Source organism: Arachis ipaensis, chromosome B5 (genome assembly GCF_059453495.1).
Source record: "Arachis ipaensis isolate K30076 ecotype BB chromosome B5, ASM5945349v1, whole genome shotgun sequence".
Taxonomy (NCBI): Eukaryota; Viridiplantae; Streptophyta; class Magnoliopsida; order Fabales; family Fabaceae; genus Arachis; species Arachis ipaensis.
The window spans coordinates 4,948,488-4,969,299 of record NC_142440.1 but is presented as its reverse complement, the minus strand read 5'-3'; the positions used below and the strand labels follow the sequence as shown (position 1 = coordinate 4,969,299).

The 20,812-nt window shown below is 30.8% G+C and overlaps 1 protein-coding gene across 1 annotated transcript; it reads right to left on the bottom strand.

Moving 5' to 3' along the window:
• Positions 1-5: 5 nt before the first annotated feature.
• RLK1 (receptor-like protein kinase 1) lies at positions 6-2,606 on the bottom strand. Its single transcript, XM_016343548.3, has one exon. It carries the CDS (start codon positions 2,557-2,559, stop codon positions 160-162), a length of 2,400 nt encoding a protein of 799 aa, XP_016199034.1. The 5' UTR covers positions 2,560-2,606; the 3' UTR covers positions 6-159.
• Between the last annotated feature and the right edge of the window lie 18,206 nt (positions 2,607-20,812).

Genomic DNA, 20,812 nt, shown 5'->3' with positions numbered 1-20,812 from the left:
ACAAATGAGCCTAAAAAGTACGGATTTTTCATTATGCATGAATTACAACTAGTTAAGAGAGTTGAAAATACAAGATAACCATTCGCTATGTAAATTGTACATACTAAATAAAAATCAAAATCAAAGCACTGGCAGGGATATCTTTTTGCCCCCTTTTTATTATGGTTCTTGGCTGTGTGGCAGTGAAGAAACTGGATTTAAAGAAAAGGGTGATGGTGGATTGGAGACTTCAACCAAGCCTTCAAGCATTTGCAACACAATCCCCATTGTTGGCCTCATTTCATGATGCTCTTGAATGCACCAAATTGCTATCTTCACCCACCTTTGTAACCTTCCACTGTCAGCTATAGCCTCCGTATCATCATCCACCAAAGCATCTATTCTCCTTTCTACAAAGCAATCATAAGCCCAATCAGTCAGCACAGCCTTCTCTTCCTCCCCGGACTCCAACATCAGCACACTCCTTCTGCAGCAAATGATCTCTAGTAACATAACACCGAAGCTATAAACATCCACCTTAACCGTCACAGGAACATTCCTGAACCATTCCGGAGCAACATAACCTCTTGTTCCTCGGATCATGGTGTTGGTCCTGCTCTGATCAGACAACAACAACTTGGCCAACCCGAAGTCAGATATCTTTGCATTGAAGTTATCATCTATGAGTATATTCTGAGGTTTTATGTCACAATGAATGATGGGAGTGTCACACTCTTCATGCAAGTACACCAACCCTCTTGCAATCCCCAAAGCAAACCTTACCCTGAGATCCCAAATGGGTTTGGTTTGTCCAAATAGGAAGTTTGCCAGAGCACCTTTGCTCATGAACTCATAGACAAGCATTCTGTTAGTTCCCTCATCACAGAATCCAATCAACCTTACCAGATTCTTGTGGCAGGTTTTACCAATGGCACTCAACTCAGCCTTGAATTCCTTCTCTCCTTCTTGTGCCAATCTGTCAAGCTTCTTGACTGCCACCACATTATAAAACCTTGATTCTATGGTTCCTTTGTAAACAATGCCAAAGGAACCCCTTCCCAGTTCTTCGCTAAACTCCCGTGTCGCAACATTCAGTGCTTCATAGCTAAAAGAATGCAGATTTGTTTCTAGAAGACTTGAGACTTTGATGTCCCTTTTTCGCTTCTTCAGGTGAAAAGCCAAAAGAACTGCAGCCAGGAGTACAACATTGATGACAAGCGATCCAATAAGTAATCCATGAAAACCTGGCTTAATCTTATTATGATCTTTCTTTGATTCAGCACCAGTGGGAATGCCAAGAGGTGCAACTCTTGTTTTGATAAGTATTGTTTGGCCTCCACTTTGTGCTCTTCCGTTAGAAAGAGGCAACCTCTTCTTCCAACAGGTTTGATTGTTGGTATAGATTGCAACAGCACAATTGCAATCATGTAAACAATCTTGTTGGCACTCATCTTGAGAGTAAGGTTGAATCTGCTCATAATCATTAAGAGGAAAATCCACATCACTCAAAACACTAAAATTATATAGATCTTCTGGGCGCGCTTGCAATTCTTCGCCATAATTATCTGCTCCGCAACCACCAAGAGTGAAATTCGGTTGGCATCCACCAAAAACATTGCTTGGATCAATCAGAGTATACCCATCAGGGCAATTGCAAGTAGGCCTCTGTTCTTCCATGGAGCAATAGCTATTGTAACCACAAGCACCACTTCCATAATCATTGAAAATACTTGTGCAAATGTTACTAGGAGTGTACCTTAAAACTCTCCACCCTTGCTGAGAATTTGAGTCCTTTGGATGAACATATTGAGTCAAAACTCCAAAGTAATCAAGTGTAGCTCTATAGTAATTGTTCCTAGGATCAAGAGCTAAGTTGGGTTGCCATTTAGGAGCTTGTGGTGTTGTTCTATTACCATTCTCTGTCTCCAGATATATCTCACCACTTTCATCAAACACCAAGCGTGCAGCATGTCCGAAAACATCGTAATTATCATAGCGAAATTCGGTAGGCCATGCTAGAGGACTTAACATGATGGTGTCATTCTGAAAATAGAATTGAAACCTCCCTCTTGTGTAGTTTGTATCAGTCAATCTAGAAGTGAGAGTGGCATCAGATTCAAGAGTTTGGTTTGGCAACAAAGTATCTGTGGGGTTCTTGAAACTTTGCCACAAAAGTTTCTTGTTATCACTGCTTGCAAGAACAAAGTTTCCAGTGTCAAGCATAGAACCATGGGAAAGAGGGTTGTTGGTTTGTGCTATCCATGTGGATTCACCGTTGGGAGTTGTTAGTTTTAGACCTGTTGGTGTTAACTGAATCTTTGATCCTGTTGGTGTTGGATTGCTGAGTGAATATGAACTCCAAACTATGGTTTTTTCTGGTATTTTGTCGTACCATATGGCAACTATGAAGAGATTTGTGTCTTTGAGTTGGTGAAATCCAAAAGCAAATTCACCTGAAGGTGAACGCCATGCATTGTTGTTGTTGGTGGTGGAGAGTGTTGAATTTATGGTAATGTTGGCAAAGGCTAGTGTCATGTGAAGAAAGAGAAGGGAAGCCATGAAAAAGGTTGCTGAAGCCATGGAAATTTTGATGCTGCTACAAGTTTCAGAAATTACTTATTATATACACATTTGAGGAAATGTTAACAATATATAAACAATTTAACTGGATTTTTTTTGGTAGTTATTTTTTTTACTATTTGTCCTTGTTTTTTGCAAAATCCTAAATCCTAAATTCTTAAAGAAAAAAAAGTTGAAACTAATTTTACAATAAAAAATTGGTTAATATATTATAAATATTAAAATACAAAAAATTAATAATACATATTATTTATAAATTTATTTTAACAATATAAATTAAAAATAAAATCATATTATCACGTAATTATATTTAAATGTATCTAAATATATTTAAAAAATATTTTTTTATGAAAATATAACGACATGAAAAACACATATATGGACGAATATTAATTAAGATAAAATATGTTATTGTTATTTGCTATCACTTAACTATTAATTCAATTTTTTAAATGTAGTTTTTTTAGTTTAGCGATTTAATAACATATTTTATTCTATACTTTTAAATATTAATGACTAATTCACCAATGAAAACACTAAATTTTAATGTTCTTTTAGCAGTATTTTATATCAAATTTTATATTTTAAAATATTTACTAGCCCTGAATAAATAGTCCTTAGAACGTGTCAAAAACTCCATATGAAAAAAGGATATCATACAGATTTTATATTGTAAATTTTAAAATATTTATTAATCCTAAATAAATAGAGTCTTTAGAACGTGTCTAAAACTCCATATCATAATCACTATAAATTTTACCAACAGAAAAGTGCAAAAATGATGAGTAAACAAATGGTGCACGTAATTGACTGTAACGCTTAGTAATTGACTAATTGTTACTTAGTGAATGACTAAGATTTGGAAAAGTAGAAAATTCAATGAACAAGAGCGCTGGAAGAGAAGATGCCAAACATGCTAAAGATTGTTTGTTCATTTCTTTGGGTGACATTTGGCTTTTGGAGCGAAAATCTACTAATTATGTTTTTTATTTTTATTTTTTAACTCACGAATGTCTATGCATATATTATATAGGAAGTCATTGAGCGTAGAATTTGGAAAGTCAAAGTAACATTTGAATAAAAGAAGATACGAATTCTTAATGAGATGTTGAAGCTAAAAATAATAAAAAAATAAAAGTAAAAACGTTACCACAGTACTTTAGACTAGTAAATGTTTTCTTTCTGCTTCACACGATTATCGTCAGAAAAGGAAAAATAAAAAAAATGCTCCACATGACTTGATCAATGATTAAAGTAAACTGCGTACAAGACCCTCAGAGAACAGAGATTAATCTTTTCATATTTAATTTAGGACCAATATATAGAAGCTAACAAGCAAGTAATATTTCAATTAATAAAAAACAAGCAACTAAGATTAACGTTAAATATATCTTTTTTTTTTTTGTAGAATTCTATAGCAAACTGTTTTCATAAGAGTTTGTGAATAAATAATTCTATAATTCAGGATTTAAGAAAAAAGATAATTTAAAATTTTGAAGTAGTTTTTAAATATTGAGATAGTTTCATCACATAAAATTTATTTTTTATAGAATTTTTTTTTTAACAATTAGATTTCAAAACCTCAACCACAAAAGAAGATAAACATGCCACTAGTACATGCAATACATAATAGAGCATGGTTATTATCATAATCCTAAAATTTCTAATTGCAATTCTATCCCTACTAAGAAAAAAAAAATAAAAACTCCCAAAACACAATCAACACCACACAAAAATAAAACTTTTTGTCTCTAATATTGGAATGATAATAGTATTTTTTTTAAATGTGAATTGTTGAAATTTTATTCTCAAATGCAAAATTAGAAAAATAAAAATTGGATCGTCTGATTTGTTAGAAATACAGAAATCGAATCGTCTGATTTGTTAGAGGTACAGAAATTGGACCATCTAATTTGTGCCAAAATAAAATTAAAAAATTTAAAGTACAAAAATCGGATCATCTAATTTATGTACTTTTCACAATTTTAAAAACACCAAAAATTATAATGCTAAGATATAATTATTTTTATTTCCATACCAAAAAAATAGCCTACAAAAATAATGCATCACCATCAAAATTTTCAAAGACAATGACAACTAGGACAACTTAGTACTAAGTACTCTACCAACCAGGGATGTTCATGGATCGGATCGTATCTGCAGATTCGCGGTAAATATCCGCATCCGATCCAAAAATTGCGGATACGATTCGATCCGCACATTGATCGGATCGGATCGCGGATATCTGCTCTATATCCGCAAATCCGCACAATAATAATTAAAAATAAATAAATAAATAAATAAATAAATAAATATGTTTGGTATTATATTTACTTGTTTGTATGTTTTAGTTAGTAATTATTATTCATATATTGTATTATTTTATTTTTGTTATTTAGGAAAAGTTTGATTAAAAATATTTTAGGAATAAATAAGTTTAAAAATGTGAAAGAAATATTTTTATTGAATTTTTTACATAGAAACATGATTAAAAAGAGAAGGTTCAATTATGTGAATATATCTAATATCCGATCCAATCCGCACATTTGCAAATCAGATCGAATGGAATCCGACACTAAAAAACACGGACATCATATCCAATCCGATCCGATAAAAAATTGCACAGATCATATCAAATTTTCGACTATTTCCGATCCGATCCGATCCGATTCGCGTACACCCCTACTACCAACATCAACAGTTATCTCATATAAAGTAAACACACTATACCAAAATCATATATTTTAATTACACTAAATTATTCTATCACAATCTCTAACTATTGCAATGCTTCTCTAAATGTTTAGGTGGCTGAATTCTTTCAAGTTTGTTTGTTGAAACTCCATATGTCCTATGGTTTATTATTAAAAATATAATTATTTATATATTTCGTTTTATTAATTTAAACTTTAAAAAAAATAATATATCATGACATAAAATTTAAAAATTTAGAATTTATCATTAATAACCTTTAAAAAATAAAAAAATAATATAAGATAAAAAAATCAATTCAAAAGATATTCTTATTTGATGGGATGTATTAGAAATATAATATAATTATTTATGTATTTATTTTTATCAATTTAAACTTTTAAGAGAAAGAGCATCATTTCTTTTCATTTTTTGGCTTCCTTCCTTTTAATTTTTATAAGAACCTCTTTCTCCCAATTGCACATCACAACTCTAATAGTATGGACAGTTTCCACGGCCCCCACTCAAAGTCACTCTATCCCCACATAATCTTCACCAAGCTATCATTGGTATACCCAGTTTTTTGTTTCAACAATACCAAAAAATTTAGAAGTGACGTTTCGTATCCTGTATATAATACCAGCTATTTTCTTTCTACTCCCCACCCTCTAGAGCTCCAAAACACAATCATTGAGGAATATTATAAATATTAATATGGTTTAGAATTGTTCTCCTTTTGTCTCTTTTATTGTCAATCTTTTTTGGGGCTAGCCTTTTCATTTTGGATTTCTTTCAAGTACTTCATCGTTGCATCTTCATCACTATAATGCAACATGAGTTAGGATCCAAGTCTGTAAGTCTTGAGTGCTTTACTTTCAAGTTTCAATACTCTCTTCTTCAGTATTCTTAGTTATTGCTAAGTCCTTCTCCATGATCTTTCATTATTTAGTTAGCTTTACTTTTTTTTTTTTTTGGAATGGTTGTCTTTTTCCCTCTTGTGAACAATTTCTCCCTTTTTGAAAGTGGCACCAACCTCTTATATTTTTTATATATTTTTTCTTAGCTTGCTCTTTAATTTTTTTTTCTTTTGTTTTCTTTTTTATTGTTGATATTTCGTCCTCCATCTTTTATAGATATAGCTTTAATTTTATTTTTTTGTAAAAAAATTGATCAATATTTAAAATTTTTTTAGATAAAAATAATAATTTACTTTTATTTAATAAGAAATAACTTTTTATATATTTTTTAATTCTGTATTTAATTTTTTGTGTATTTTTTTAACACACCCACTTACACACGTTAGACACTATTACTACTATGGATTTCGAACCCTTGTGCAACTCTCTCAGTGAGGCAGGTAAACTAAACATAGTTGTTAAAACTAAATTAGACCAATTAATTTAATCGGATAATTGGTGAACTAAATTCTAAACCGATTTGGTCCATCATTCTTATTATTTAAGAAAGAAAATTGGTCAGAATTAGGATGAATTAGTACAGATTGGTCAAAATTACAAGTCAACAATTAAAAAAAAAACTCATTTTTTTAAAATATATAACATATACAAATTATATTATATTTTTTAAATTTATATTTATTAATTAGTGATTTATCGATTAAATTAATAAACTAATAAATTTGTTCCATGATCGATTGGATTATCCATCTGATTACGACAACTATGAAACCAATTGCACATGCTTATTCAAGGATCGATCACAATGATTGAATCTACATACATTCTTTTTTGTTTATAAAAATCTACATTTTCTTTTTGTCCACGGTATGTCAGTATTTTCCTGTCCCACAGGATTCAATAAATTGCTGAATATATAATGCAAAGAGTAAAGTATCATTTTTGTCCCCAATGTTTGGGGTAAGTTTTATTTATGTTCCTAACGTTTAAATCGTCCTATTTGTATCCTTAATGTTTATAAAAGTGATTCAATATTATCCTACTATCAATTATACTAACAAATCAGATTATATTTTTTAATTATTCTCACTTGGATGTATTCATTCTCAATTAGGTCTCACTTGGATGCGTTCAATTTTAATATTATATCCACTATTTGTGTTTAGATTCAATTATGTCCCTAGAAAAGTGAATTATATAAATGTTGTAGGAATTAATTTCAACATTTGATGAGCTATTTTTTGGAGTAGATCATCGATTCTATCCCAGGCATTTGTATTCTAACTTTAAGAAGAGATTTTTAAACTCAAACTAAAGCGCTCATGATGTGTAATTGACAGCAGGATAACATTGAATCACTTTTACAAACGTTAGAGATACAAATAAGACGATTTAAACGTTAGGGACACAAATAGAATTTACCCCAAACGTTAGGACAAAAACGATACTTTACTCTAATGCAAAATTTGAATTCCTAATATTTATTTTTTTTTTTTTTTTTCGGTGAAACCTAATATTTATTTAAATAGACTAATAAATTCACCATTAAACAAATCCAATTCGGTCAATCTACATACATATTACCATCAAGGAAAATGAAACCCTCGAGGTCCAGTAAACAATGGGCCTGCGAAATCGTAACTTCTTTTTGTGTTTTGGGTCATAGAAGTCGTAACGTTCATGTCTGAACTATTTAGATAGATTGGTTAAGTTTCAATAGGTCCAATCACTTCTAGGCTTGAAACATGATTGGCCCAATCACTTCGCAAACTTTTAATCATATAGTTTTCAATCCGGCTAAGGAGTCTCTAGCCAATAATAAACTAATAAATATTTTTGAATTATATTCTGTACTAATTAATAATATTAATTGTCATTAATTAGTAGTTATTTAAATTTTTTTAAAAAAATACAAAATTAATGATTATTAATTGCCTCTTTTTACTCTAATTCACTTTTTACCATTTATTACGTAAACACTAATTTCTCATTTTAAAAAAAAAAATTTGAAATTCTAAAAAACAAAAAGCACCAAAACATAAGATAAAAAATCATCCAAATTCTAAAAAAAAAAAAATACAAAACATAGGAAAAAGAATCATCCAAAACTAATAAAAAGAATCATCCAAAATGTAGAAAAAATAAAAATAGTTAAAAAAATCATACAAAACCAAATAGGAGGAGGAGAAGAAGAGCCGCAGGGTGGCCGGCGACGACGTCTTGGACCGCGTTGCGTGGACAGTGGGGGACTCGTGGTGGCGTGTTACGACGAGTGGAGGAGTCGTCATGGATCGGAGTAGTTGATCGCGCGTCGCGAATGAGACCTGGTGGTGGTTGTGTCGCGACGGATTGAGAGTCGTGGGGTGCGAGTGGCGAGCGATGGGGAGTCGCGATGGGACGCGAGGAGGGTGAAGTAGAAGCGTGATGGTGGCTGTCTTTCTTGCGCAAACGGCATATGAGGTGGCGGATAAGGATGCAAGGACGACCGACGATGGCGCGCGAGGACGGTGCTGCGGCGACGCTAGCGGCGCGAGGATGAAACTGTGGTAACGTGGGGCATTGGGAAGAGGGATTAGGATTTGTGATTTTGTGTGGAGAATGGTGAGTGAAAGTGAAAATAAATTTGAGTAAATTTTGATTCAAAAATGCTATTAATGTGAATTAATCGAATTTTAAATTTAAAAAATTAATTTAAAATTAATCATTATTAATTGAGTTGTTTAATTCTTAACTGGTGAACACTTGACTACCTATACTTTTCCTATAGTTTTTTATTATTAATTATTAACATTTTAAGTTTATGACTTCAAAATAACCAAAATGTTGTAGAGTACGAATCTAATATTTGTAGAGTTAAACTTCAAAATAGTCCTTGAGATTGGTCCCTAATATTTCAATTGTACTATTTACGTCCTTGAAATTGACAAAAATGCACCACGTTAGTCCCTAACCCATTTTCTATTAACGGCGTGATGACGTGGTGTTTAGTGATATGTGTCACTCCATGATTTGGCCACGGTAATGATATGATGATGTGTTGACTAGTGACACGTGGCATGCTGATGTGGATGATTGCGCCACGTGTCACAATGCTATTTGGCCACGTGTCTGTTTGTGCCACGTGTCGCAATAGTATTCGCCCACCTGTGAGTCATTATGTCATGATTATAGATGCACCAAATTAGTCCCTCATTTTGCGTTAAGTGACTCATTTTAGTCCCTAAAATTGAATGTCGTGCACCAAACCAGTCCCTTCACCAGTTTTTTCTCATTTTTTTAAAAGTTTAAAATTTTCAAAATTTTAGATGCATTAATTTCAATTCTATTTTTTCACATATTGTTTAAATACATTAGTAAATTTTGTAATATATAAGTATGTTATTATAAAAAAAAAGTATATGTTTGATTAGACACATTTTTTCATAAAAAAAGTGTTTTTAACAAGAAATCAAAAACTAAAAGACACATTTTTTTTGTTCTTATGAAATACACATTTTCATTTTGTGTAAATGGGTTAGACCGAAGGCACTTCAAGCACCTTCACTACCATCTCTGACCTCTTCAATCTAGACGAAAGAGGTCGAAGATGATAGTGGGGGTGCTTGAAATATCTTCACGTCAACTCCAAGACAGCGGTTCAAGGTACCCGCAAGAGAAAAAATATTTTATAAAGGCACTTGTATTTAAATAACATGTGAAAAAATAGAATTGAAATTAATGGATTCAAAGATATTGATAATTTTGAATTTATAGAAAAAAAAGGAAAAAAAACCACTGAATGGATTTGTTTAGTGCACGACATTCAATTTTAGGGACTAAAATGAGTCATTTAATGCAAAGTGAGGGACTAATTTGATGCATCTACAATCATGACATAATGGATGACACGTGGACGAATACTGTTGCGACACGTGACACAAACAGACACGTTGCCAAATAGCATTGTGACACATGGCGCAACCATTCACGTCAGCATGCCATGTGTCACTAGTCAACACATCATCATACCATTACACATGGCCAAATTATGGAGTGACACATGTCACTAACACACCACGTCATCAAGCCATGTCATCACACCTTTAATAAAAAATGGATTAGAGACTAATGTAATGTATTTTTGCCAATCTCAAAAAATAATTAATACAATTAAAATTTTAGAGGATAATTTTAGTGCACGATACCAATTTCACGATATTTTGGGGTTTAACTCAATATTTGTATGATAGTATATGATACCAAGATAAGAGTAACCTAAGCAAAAAATGGCATGTTGCCATATTATTATTTATTGTTATAAGAATATGATTACGATAGTGTGTATAATTTCTTTATATATAAATAATAACATTCGCTCTTTATAGATAATAGATTCATTCGTGTTACCATCACTGAGGATTCTTTTATATATTTTTGGTAAATAATATTCTATAGAATTATTGATGTTATCACTGAAGATCCAACCCATAATTGATGTTATTAGCCGAACAACATAAATATATATTTTTTATATTTTATATTTTATATCTTATATAAACAAGAAAAAAACTTAAAATTTAATGTTAAGTTGTAAAGTTTTTTCTCTTTTAATACTATCAAGATATGTGTTATTTTTTGTTAAAAAAATCCCTGAATTTAAGCAACTGTTGGCATATATTTTTGTTTGTAATTTTAGTATCATATGTTGGTAAATAATTAGGGCTAGTAAGGGATAGAGTAGGGTTTGGACTCTACTTTAATCCTATCTGTAGGTTAAAATTTTTCTTAAAATTTTACCTTACTCTACTTGCGAATTGAGAATTTCTCAACCCTAACCCTACTCGCACCCTAAAATTCTAAACCCTACCCTACTCGATCATATCCGCAGAAAAAAAAATTTTTTTCAAGTAAATATAAAATTCAATCATTCCAAATTTCATACATATTAATAAATTAGAAAATAAAAATCTAAGTTCAAGTTAAAATTAAAAACAATAAAATCTTAAAGAAATCCAACATAAAATTACAAATAATATAATTATCAATTAACTTAGTGGTTATTTCAAATTTTTATAGGAGAAAGATTGTGAATTCAACACTCACTTTTTTCACTACATACATAACTTATATATATATATATATATATATATATATATATATATATATATATATATATATATATTAGGAGTGCCGGTAGAGTAGGATACGGATTCACTCTAAACCCGTACCCTACCCTATCTATAGACAAACTCGTACCGCACTCTATTCTACCTGTAACAAATCAAATAAATAACTCTATCTGAACGAGTTGGTCTAAATTAAATACTCGCAAATAAAATATAAGCCCTATAAACAATAAAGGTATGATAACGAAAGGAAACTTTTCATTATTCATGTTAAAGGTAGCAAGAATCATTGCATAAATAAATGAAAAAGAAAAGATAAAAAAGGTTGCATGTCGTGTTAAATTTTTATGTTAAAATAATATAACTAAATAAGATTATTTCATACTGAATATTATTGATTAAATGTACACCAGAATTCATTATTAAAATTAATAATTAATATAAAATATATATTAAAAATAAATTAAATTATATATTTATATATAAATATATAATAATTAATTTTAATATAAAGATAATATTTTTGCACATATACTGCAAAGTGTGTACACGAATGGTTATAGAATTTAGATGTAGACAATGTAAACTATGAGGAAATCGAAAAACAAATAAAAGGTCAAGAGAAAGTTGATTTGGTAGCTATATTTTCCAATAACATTAATTAAAAAACTAGGTTGCAGTCATCTTAAGAAAGGTTGAACATATTCTGTATATATGTTACGTTACGTTGCTGAAAAGTCGTGGGTCAAAGTTTGAATAAAGTGCTTGGGATAATAATAAGCAAATGGCTGCGGCAACCCGCAAGCTCATACCTTAATAAATTATTAATATAAATTACAACCGCCATATATATAATATAGTTTATAGTAATAACCCTCGTGCGGTATGGGCGTGTGGTCATGGCATGGCATATAGCTTCATCTTTCGTTTTGGAATCTAGTATAAATGTCATGGGAACGCATTCGTTTTTAGTTTGAACATTCATTCCAACGTGGATTATTCAAACTTGAATTTAAATTTTAGTCCTAACTTATATTCGGGTGGTAAGATATACTTGATGAGGCTGATTTGTAAATGGAATGGACTATTATTTTGACCTAGTTAAACCCGTTTGGACTATTACTATGCATCGCAATTTAATTTTTATGAATTGTGCTATCAATTTATGTGTTAGTACTTAAGTTCACTTGATCAAATTTAGTTAATTTAGTTTCTCCCCAAAATAAAGTGTTCATCAATTTCTATATTTTCAATGCAAATTAATTTATATTGGCGACAATATAATTTTGAAAGTGATCTATATAACACCATAATGGTAGTTAATTGCATTATTACTACTACAACCAAATAATTTGACAAATTTATAGTATTACTGAGAAATAAAAATTATTTTACAGTATAAATGTTAAAATTTAATAAACTAAAATATCTGAAGATTGAAATTTGGATTTTTGGAATCCATAAGTATTTAAGTGAAAAATAAAAGTCTTCTTTTATATATGTGCTATTTAAAAATAAATACTGAGCTAAATATGACTAATGTTTAGCCACTAATTAACAACTAAAGGGAATTAATACTCTCTCACTTTTTAAAGATGCCGAAGAATCTCCTAATTTGATCCTAATATATGAATTCTGCTAGGGAGCTAATGGAGTATTTGTACAATGTGTATAATAAATTATTTATTTGGCTCAATATGAGTTAAAAAATGAACATCCAGAATAAAATACTACTAATTTCTTAAACACAATACATCTATACTATCCAGAATAACCATCTGGATACCAGGGATAATAAATATCTGATATTCTACTGAATCGAACATCCCTATATTTCCATTATACACATTGTACAAATACTCCATTAACTCCCTATACTTCCTCATATATTTTTGTCCACGTCCCCAAAATAAAAGCTTTCTCGGATTCAATATAGTTGTATACATGTATATGTTAAGTTTAAAATTTTATAATATCCATTCATTTTACTATAGAAAAATTTTGGACAACAACTTTTAATAATTTTGAGTATTATTTAGTTAGTGTAAATATTAAATTATTTTTAATAAATAAATTTTATTAAATTATGCATATAAATTATAAAAAATATAAATACAAATTATATTAATTTATGTGTATAAATTTTTGATAAATATAAGTATAAATTATATAATTTTTGTGTATAAAACATCTGTAAATGTAAATATAAATTATTACTAGTTAAGTGATGGCCGAAAATAATAATATTTACTGATGATATTGCATTACTCTTATAAATGTAAACACTGCCTTGTATAATATATTCAAATTATTTTCAATGTAATTAAATAATTATTCAGTACGTGTATTCATTCAACTATGTTAGCTGCATATTAAAATTAGCTATTAAAATTAATCATTATATTTTTATATGTATACAAATACAAAAAATTTAAAATTGAAAAAATAATCTTACTTTCACTCATGAGGAAGTACAGGGAGCCAATGGAGTATCTATAAAATGTGTATAATGGGCTGTATTGTGTTCAATTCAGTAGGATATCAGATGTTTATTATCCCTGATACCCGGATGGTTATTTTGGATAGTATGGGTGTATTGTATTTCATAAACTAGTAGTATTTTACCCTGAATATTCATTTTTAACTCATATTGGGCCAAAAAAATAGTCCATTGTACACATTATACAGATACTCCATTGGCTCCCTAACGGAATTCTTCACTCATTCACATACGCTCCAAGCCATCTCCTCCTCCACTCTCCGTCGTGGTGATTTTTTTTTGTCACACCCATTACCATCTTTGTCTTTTCTGCTTCTCCATTTTAGTGAAGTACATCGACCTTCTTCTCTCTTTTTTTTTTGCTTGTTATCGTTCTCCTCTTTTAAATTTCACTACTTCTTTTCTTTCAAATACTCAATTTCAAATCAGATTACAAAAGAATACCACAGCTAACAAGAAACTTCAATCATCACTATATTGAGAGAGAGAGAGAGAGAGAGAGAGAGAGAGAGAGAGAGAGAGAGAGAGAGAGAGAGAGAGGGGTTCTATGAAAATCAGAGTGTAGGGATTGCAATTCTCTTAGTAAGTCGCTTGATTTCATGCTCATGCTCAACATTTTTTTTGGATCTCAATGCCTTCTCGTGGGAGCCAATGGGTCGGGTAACCCTAATATTAAAATTCATATTTTTATATTTATTAATATTTAAATTCTAGTTAGTTATGGTGAATGAGTATATGCTTTCTAAATTCAGATTAGTATATACTCGACATTAATGTTAAGGATTTACTTTTAAGGCATTTTAAGTGAAACTAAATTTGATAAGGGGAGTGTTAGGTAGACAATAACCATTTTGAACAATATGAACAACGGGTCTTAAAATTGGCCTAATTTAACTAATAACACAGTACACCCCTAATTTTTCCCCAATCCTAATTTTAATCATCCTAATTATTACTATCATAATCACCCCCCCTTTTAACCTAGCAGTAAAAACGTTTCCCCTACCCCCAAATTGAAACGACGTTCACGAAAGAGAGCCCGCTCATAGCTGGCGCTCCATCCATTCTGCTTCTCGCCGTCGGCCGCAGCCCAGCCTGCTTGTCGCCGTGGCTACCCTCCTCCAGAGCGCCTCCCTGGTGTAGCCGAGGAATGGCCGTCGGAGCCCCCCGTTGCCGTTGCGTGGACATCGCCCAGCCACACCCTACGTCGTCTTCTGGCGGCCATCTCCCGAGGTTGACGGCCCGGCGTGTTCGCGCCGCCTGTGGTCTTCCGCCAACAACCCCGACACCACCATTATGTGTTCCGGATCGCCGCCATCAAAGGTCAGTACAATGCTAGCTGTTTTTTTACTGATTAGATATTCATAAAAGTCTTTAGGTGTTGGTTGTTTCCAGGATTTCTAATATTAGCTCAAAATCATCCGTGACAGAGAAAGAAGATGATGAAAAGGGATATTTCATTCATAATTCAATGGCATTAGTTCCAGTAAATGTGATAGCAACATCACAAGCCACAAATAATAGACCCAAACCAGTAAATCAAAGTATCCTTGAAGAACTAGAGGCATTAAAGCATGCCAAAGAAAGGCTTCAAAGCTCAATGGAAACTAGGCAAATGATACATGTTGGTCCAACCTATAATTAGCCTCTATATTGAGATAGTAATAATGACACTAATAAAACTAATAAATTATTGAGATGTATTACATGTAGTTCCTCTATTCTTGTATATTGCACTGATGAATATCTCTTATTTGGTAATTGTTTTAGAAGAGAAATATATAGATATTGAGAAAAATAAATTTCTTTGAAGCTCTATCATAAAATAGATTTTGCAAAATTTTTGTTTATGCATACATGTGACAACAATAAAGTCACAATTTTGTTTTTAATCTTAATTCTACTTCTATTGTCATAATATGTTGGTATTTTCTATCTTTAGATACTCATCAAATATAGCCATACTCTTATATTATTTGATAGTATGTAATAAAACTAATTGATCTATTACTTACAAACTCCATCAGTTAATAGAAATTAAAGGTACGTCTAGTCTGTATAAAATTACACATCAAAGAAAAAAAGTCTATGAATTATTTATAATGAGATAATTTAAACCAAGAACAAGAGTGATATTTCAGTAAATTTGTTTATGATTTAACGAGGATGTTGAGATTACAATGTATGTAGTTGGTTCTTTTATATGAGAACTACATGTTTGTTTGATTTATACCATTGCTATGTGTATTGAATTGTTGGATTCGCCATGCGCATGCTCTGCAGGTTTTTTTAATATAAATTGGGTTTGATTAGAGTCATTTAAATCGAATGCATCGGTGATGTTTTGTTCAATGATTTAGTTGTTACCTAAACAATAAGAATGTTCATTTTAGCATTTATGTGGATGGTTATTGTAGTTCAATAAAGAGATGTTTGTTCGAGTTATACCAATGGTTTTCGGCAATTCTTATGTGGCTTACCCATGAAGAGGACCATGACACAACGGATTGAAGAATTACCCAAGAAAAAGACTGACAAAAAAAGAAAAAAAAAGTCGAATAAAAGTGAAAATAGTACAACCCTCTTTGATATTGTTTATTTGTTGAATAGTTAGAGTTTATTTATAAGACATTATGATGTTTTTTTAGTCACAAATGTATAGATATTCCGTTTTTTTAACTTGTGTCTCAATCAAATAAACATACAGTTAAGAATAAAAATAATCATCCGCATACTTAGTGAATTGAACATCCGACATATTTTAATAAAAAATTATGATTTAGAATTGACCATTTTACTAGTGATCAATGATCATGTACTGCAGTTAGCCAACAATAGCAAGGTAACTATTTTGTGACAAAACTAACTCACTCTTTTTGTTTAATGCATTTTATTATTCTATTATTTCTTTGGATTCTAAAGGGTAAAAATTAATTACTTAACCCTTCATTTTGTCATTATTGTTACTTTTTATGCATTGATGACACGAATATATTATACTTTAAAAGGGATTGCAATCATCTGAATGATGCAAATGTATGAACTACATACATAGATGCAGGTTAATTTAGAAAAACATTAAAATCAAGGGTGAGTTCACTCTTATTTAATCTTGGTCACAATTTAATTTACACCACTGTCTATAAAATTTATATATATTGAGAATGATAAAATTTTCTAGTAACTCTTTCTAACTACTAAAAGATTATTTAATTTTAATATATTATCAGTGTAAATTAATTTTATGCATGTATCTAATTATTGTTACTGCTATTTTACTTTGACTGCGTGAATAATCATCTAAAAAAATAGATGTGATTGGTCGATTAGGTAAAACTTTTTACACAATCAGTGTATCAAAATTAAATTCCTTAAAGATATAAGAAAATTTTGCTTTTTATGTATTCACATAAGGTACATAATAATTAATACAAATAACCAAACATCCACTTGAAAATGAAAATAACCATTCGCATACCTATGAAACTAAACATCCATCATAATTTAATTGTATCTACTTGTATCTAATACTAACAAACAAATATGCACTTAACAATGAAAATAACCATCCATATACCTAATAAAATAAATATCCAGCATAATTTAATTGTATCTACTTGAATCTAATACTAACAACAAAACATCCACTTAACAATGAAAATAACCATCCGTATACCTAGTAAAATGAACATCCAACATAATTTAATTGTATTTATTTGAATCTAATACTAACAACCAAACATCCACTTAACAATGAAAATAACCATCCAATATCTAGTAAAATGAACATCCAACATAATTTAATTGTATTTACTTGAATCCAATTCAAACAACTAAACACTTAATAATGAGAGAATAAATATAGTTCATGTTTTTCCACACTAAGAGAAGAAAGAAAACAGAATACAACCATATAAAAAAGAGTTTGGTGTTGCATTGTATTAAGAAAATTGATTGATTCAGATATTTAAATTCTGTCTCTTTACATGTGAAATATTACAATCTAAATGCAAATTTATTGGTTTATAGAATAAACAGTGCTAATAGGTAACAAGACTCGAATAATGATGGTTTCATCAAGATAGAAGAAAGAAAAGTAATGCTTCTGAGCTAATAGTAATGTGTTATGAAGTAATAAATGGTATATTAATGAAAATCTACCTATATAAATCAAATGTGAAACCTTTTATCAATTGTCTGCTTAGTAGTCAAATGATTTAGTGGCAATTAACCTTCAGCTTGCTACAAGGTCATTGTGATATATATGGACATGAATGTAGTAAAAAGTTTCCCTTAGAAAAGATACTTGTTCAATTGACTTTCAATAAATTGGAAGGAAGTTCAGAGTTGAATATGTTAGCAAAAGTTTCATTCAGCACATTACAAGGGATACATAGGATAGGAGCATAGCTTTCAAACCCTTTTGCTATGCTTCATTTAAAATGAAAGATCACTTTCAACTAGAATGCAGAAACTCCGTGACAAATCAAGGTTGTTCTTCTTCTTTAACCTTCTCTGATTTTCATTGGCTAGTTGCTGAGAAAGGAAATGTAGTGTAGTGGACCACATACTAGTATCATTTCATTTCAATATGTCGCAGTGACAAGAGTCATTTATCAAGATAAAATCAGATGAATTTTTTTTCTCATCATCAAGTATTCTATAATCATGCATCAATGACAAACTAAAACAAAGACTTTCTCATTGAACTGAATGGATGAATAATATTATATTCCAAATCTCTGACATTCATCCAATTGGTGACAGAACTAGAACAATAAAAGAAACTAATATAAATCACAATATTAGTGACATGAAAAAAATAATAATAATGAAAACCAACCTATTGATGTACAAGTTCAAGTTCATTCTTGGCAGAAGCTATTCTACAGGTCTGTGGGGATTCGGAATTGAGAATAACATTAAGAAAATTTACAAAAATACCTAACAACAAAAAGAGTTCCAATATGCAGAATGTTATAAGCATGGCGATCCAATATGCTTCCAATCACTTTCAGTCTGGGTTCTCCATTTTCATTAGAAAATTTTCTAAGGTTTATTCCAATACCAGTTTAAATAAAAGAAAAAAAAGGAAAAAAAAAACAAACCCAGGAACTAGGGCAGGAAGAACCTGGTTGTGATTTTTGTTGCTTCGTTTAGAGGACGTTCGGCACCGGGTCAGCGAGGGGCAGCGACGGCGCGAGGGAGCAGAAGCGATGCGCAGGCGCGGCAGTGACGGTGTGAGGGGACGAGTCAGGGACGACGCGAGGGAGCGGGCGCAGCAGCGACGGTGCTCGAACTAGCTTCGTGTGGGCTACAGGGGGCTGCATGCTGCGCGGGTTGTGGGAAAAAAAATTCGTGGCTTGGGGGGCTGGTCGGACGTTGGCGCAAAGGGAGGCGGCATTGACTACGGGTGCGCGGCGATGGTTGGCTTCCAGGGCGGGGAAGGTCCACCGAGAGTGAGAGATGAAATATGGTTAGAGAAGATGAAACGTAACTTTTCAATATGCAAACCCTGATTTTTAAAATTTGAAATATGGTTATTATTAGAATTTAATTAATCAAATCATTAATTAAATTATGGATTAATTTATCTTTTTAACTGAGATTCATCACCTTATAACTCAGTCTTTATTATGCATTATGAGTTATAACTCGGCGTTAACTATCATTCATTCTTTTGCTTGTAACTGACACCTTCATTACCGACTTAATGACCATCATTTCTATCTTAATAACCAAACGGTCATAACATCCATTCTATTCATCAATTTTATGCCTATAAAAAGAACCTTCTATATCTAATCTCAATAATACATTCTATATTCATAGAATTATTATAAACACAATATAACACATGATAACTTTCATTTCATGTCTTACATTCTATATTCATAGAATTATTATATACCTCTTAAACACTTACTGACTTGAGCGTCAGAGTGTCTTTTGCAGGTACCCACTCCCTTGTTCTCTTATTGCCGACGTATACCTCATCTTAACGGAGAGCTTACAAGTATTCACTGGCGGACGAGTTATACACCGGCCAATCTCAGCAAGAACAATTGGCGCCGTCTGTGGGGACGAGTAAAATAATTCCCACTCCCCTTAGGTTCAAAAAACTTGATTTACATTCAAATTTTTGAACCAATCTCAACAATCTTATTTAAGATTTTATTTAATACATTTTATCAAATTTTAATCTAACGTATCATAATATTTCACATGCCATAATCAATCCGAGAACAAACTTGGCTTTCAACCAATCCGGAAAAAAAAAACAAAAAAAAAACAAAAACTCGATTTTCAATAAATCCAAGTACAAACTCACTTATCAATTTTGCTAATTTTTTCAAAGTTCTCTACTTACACAAGTAAAATTATATATTTTATTCAACATACTTTTACATTTATATTTTGTGTAACTAATATGTATTGATTTATTAGTTATATTCAAACCTCAATATATGTCCTATACAATAATGACATATAACAACCATGTCTATTGCATTTTTATTTCATTATGTATTATATTCTTATTGCTTAATGATTTCATTTATACATTTAAATTACGGTAATGATGAGTTCAAATATTAAAATTGGATTCCATAAAAAATTAATTGTATATCAACTGTATATAATTGTTACACTATTCACTTTATGCTATTAACTTTTATGTTACTATTTGTTTAATACAAAAAGTTAAGCAAAAACACATGCAAACATTCAAAATTTACTATTATTGCACGAGAAATATTCTTCGTCATACTGTAACTGCTAGAAACATTATACTAAATGTATAATTCAATAACTGTTATCTTATTACTTTATTATCAAATTAAAGCATGTCCTACAAAACAAAATTCAGATATTCACGTTTGGCATGTATGACATTCATATATGTCGTCTTCTTCTCTACAATTATCAATTTTTAAGGTATATTTTTTTTTACTTTGAACTATTTTACTTTTACAATATATATTATTCAATATATGTTGCGACTTTATACCTATTCATTTTCTCAATTTATCTTATTCATG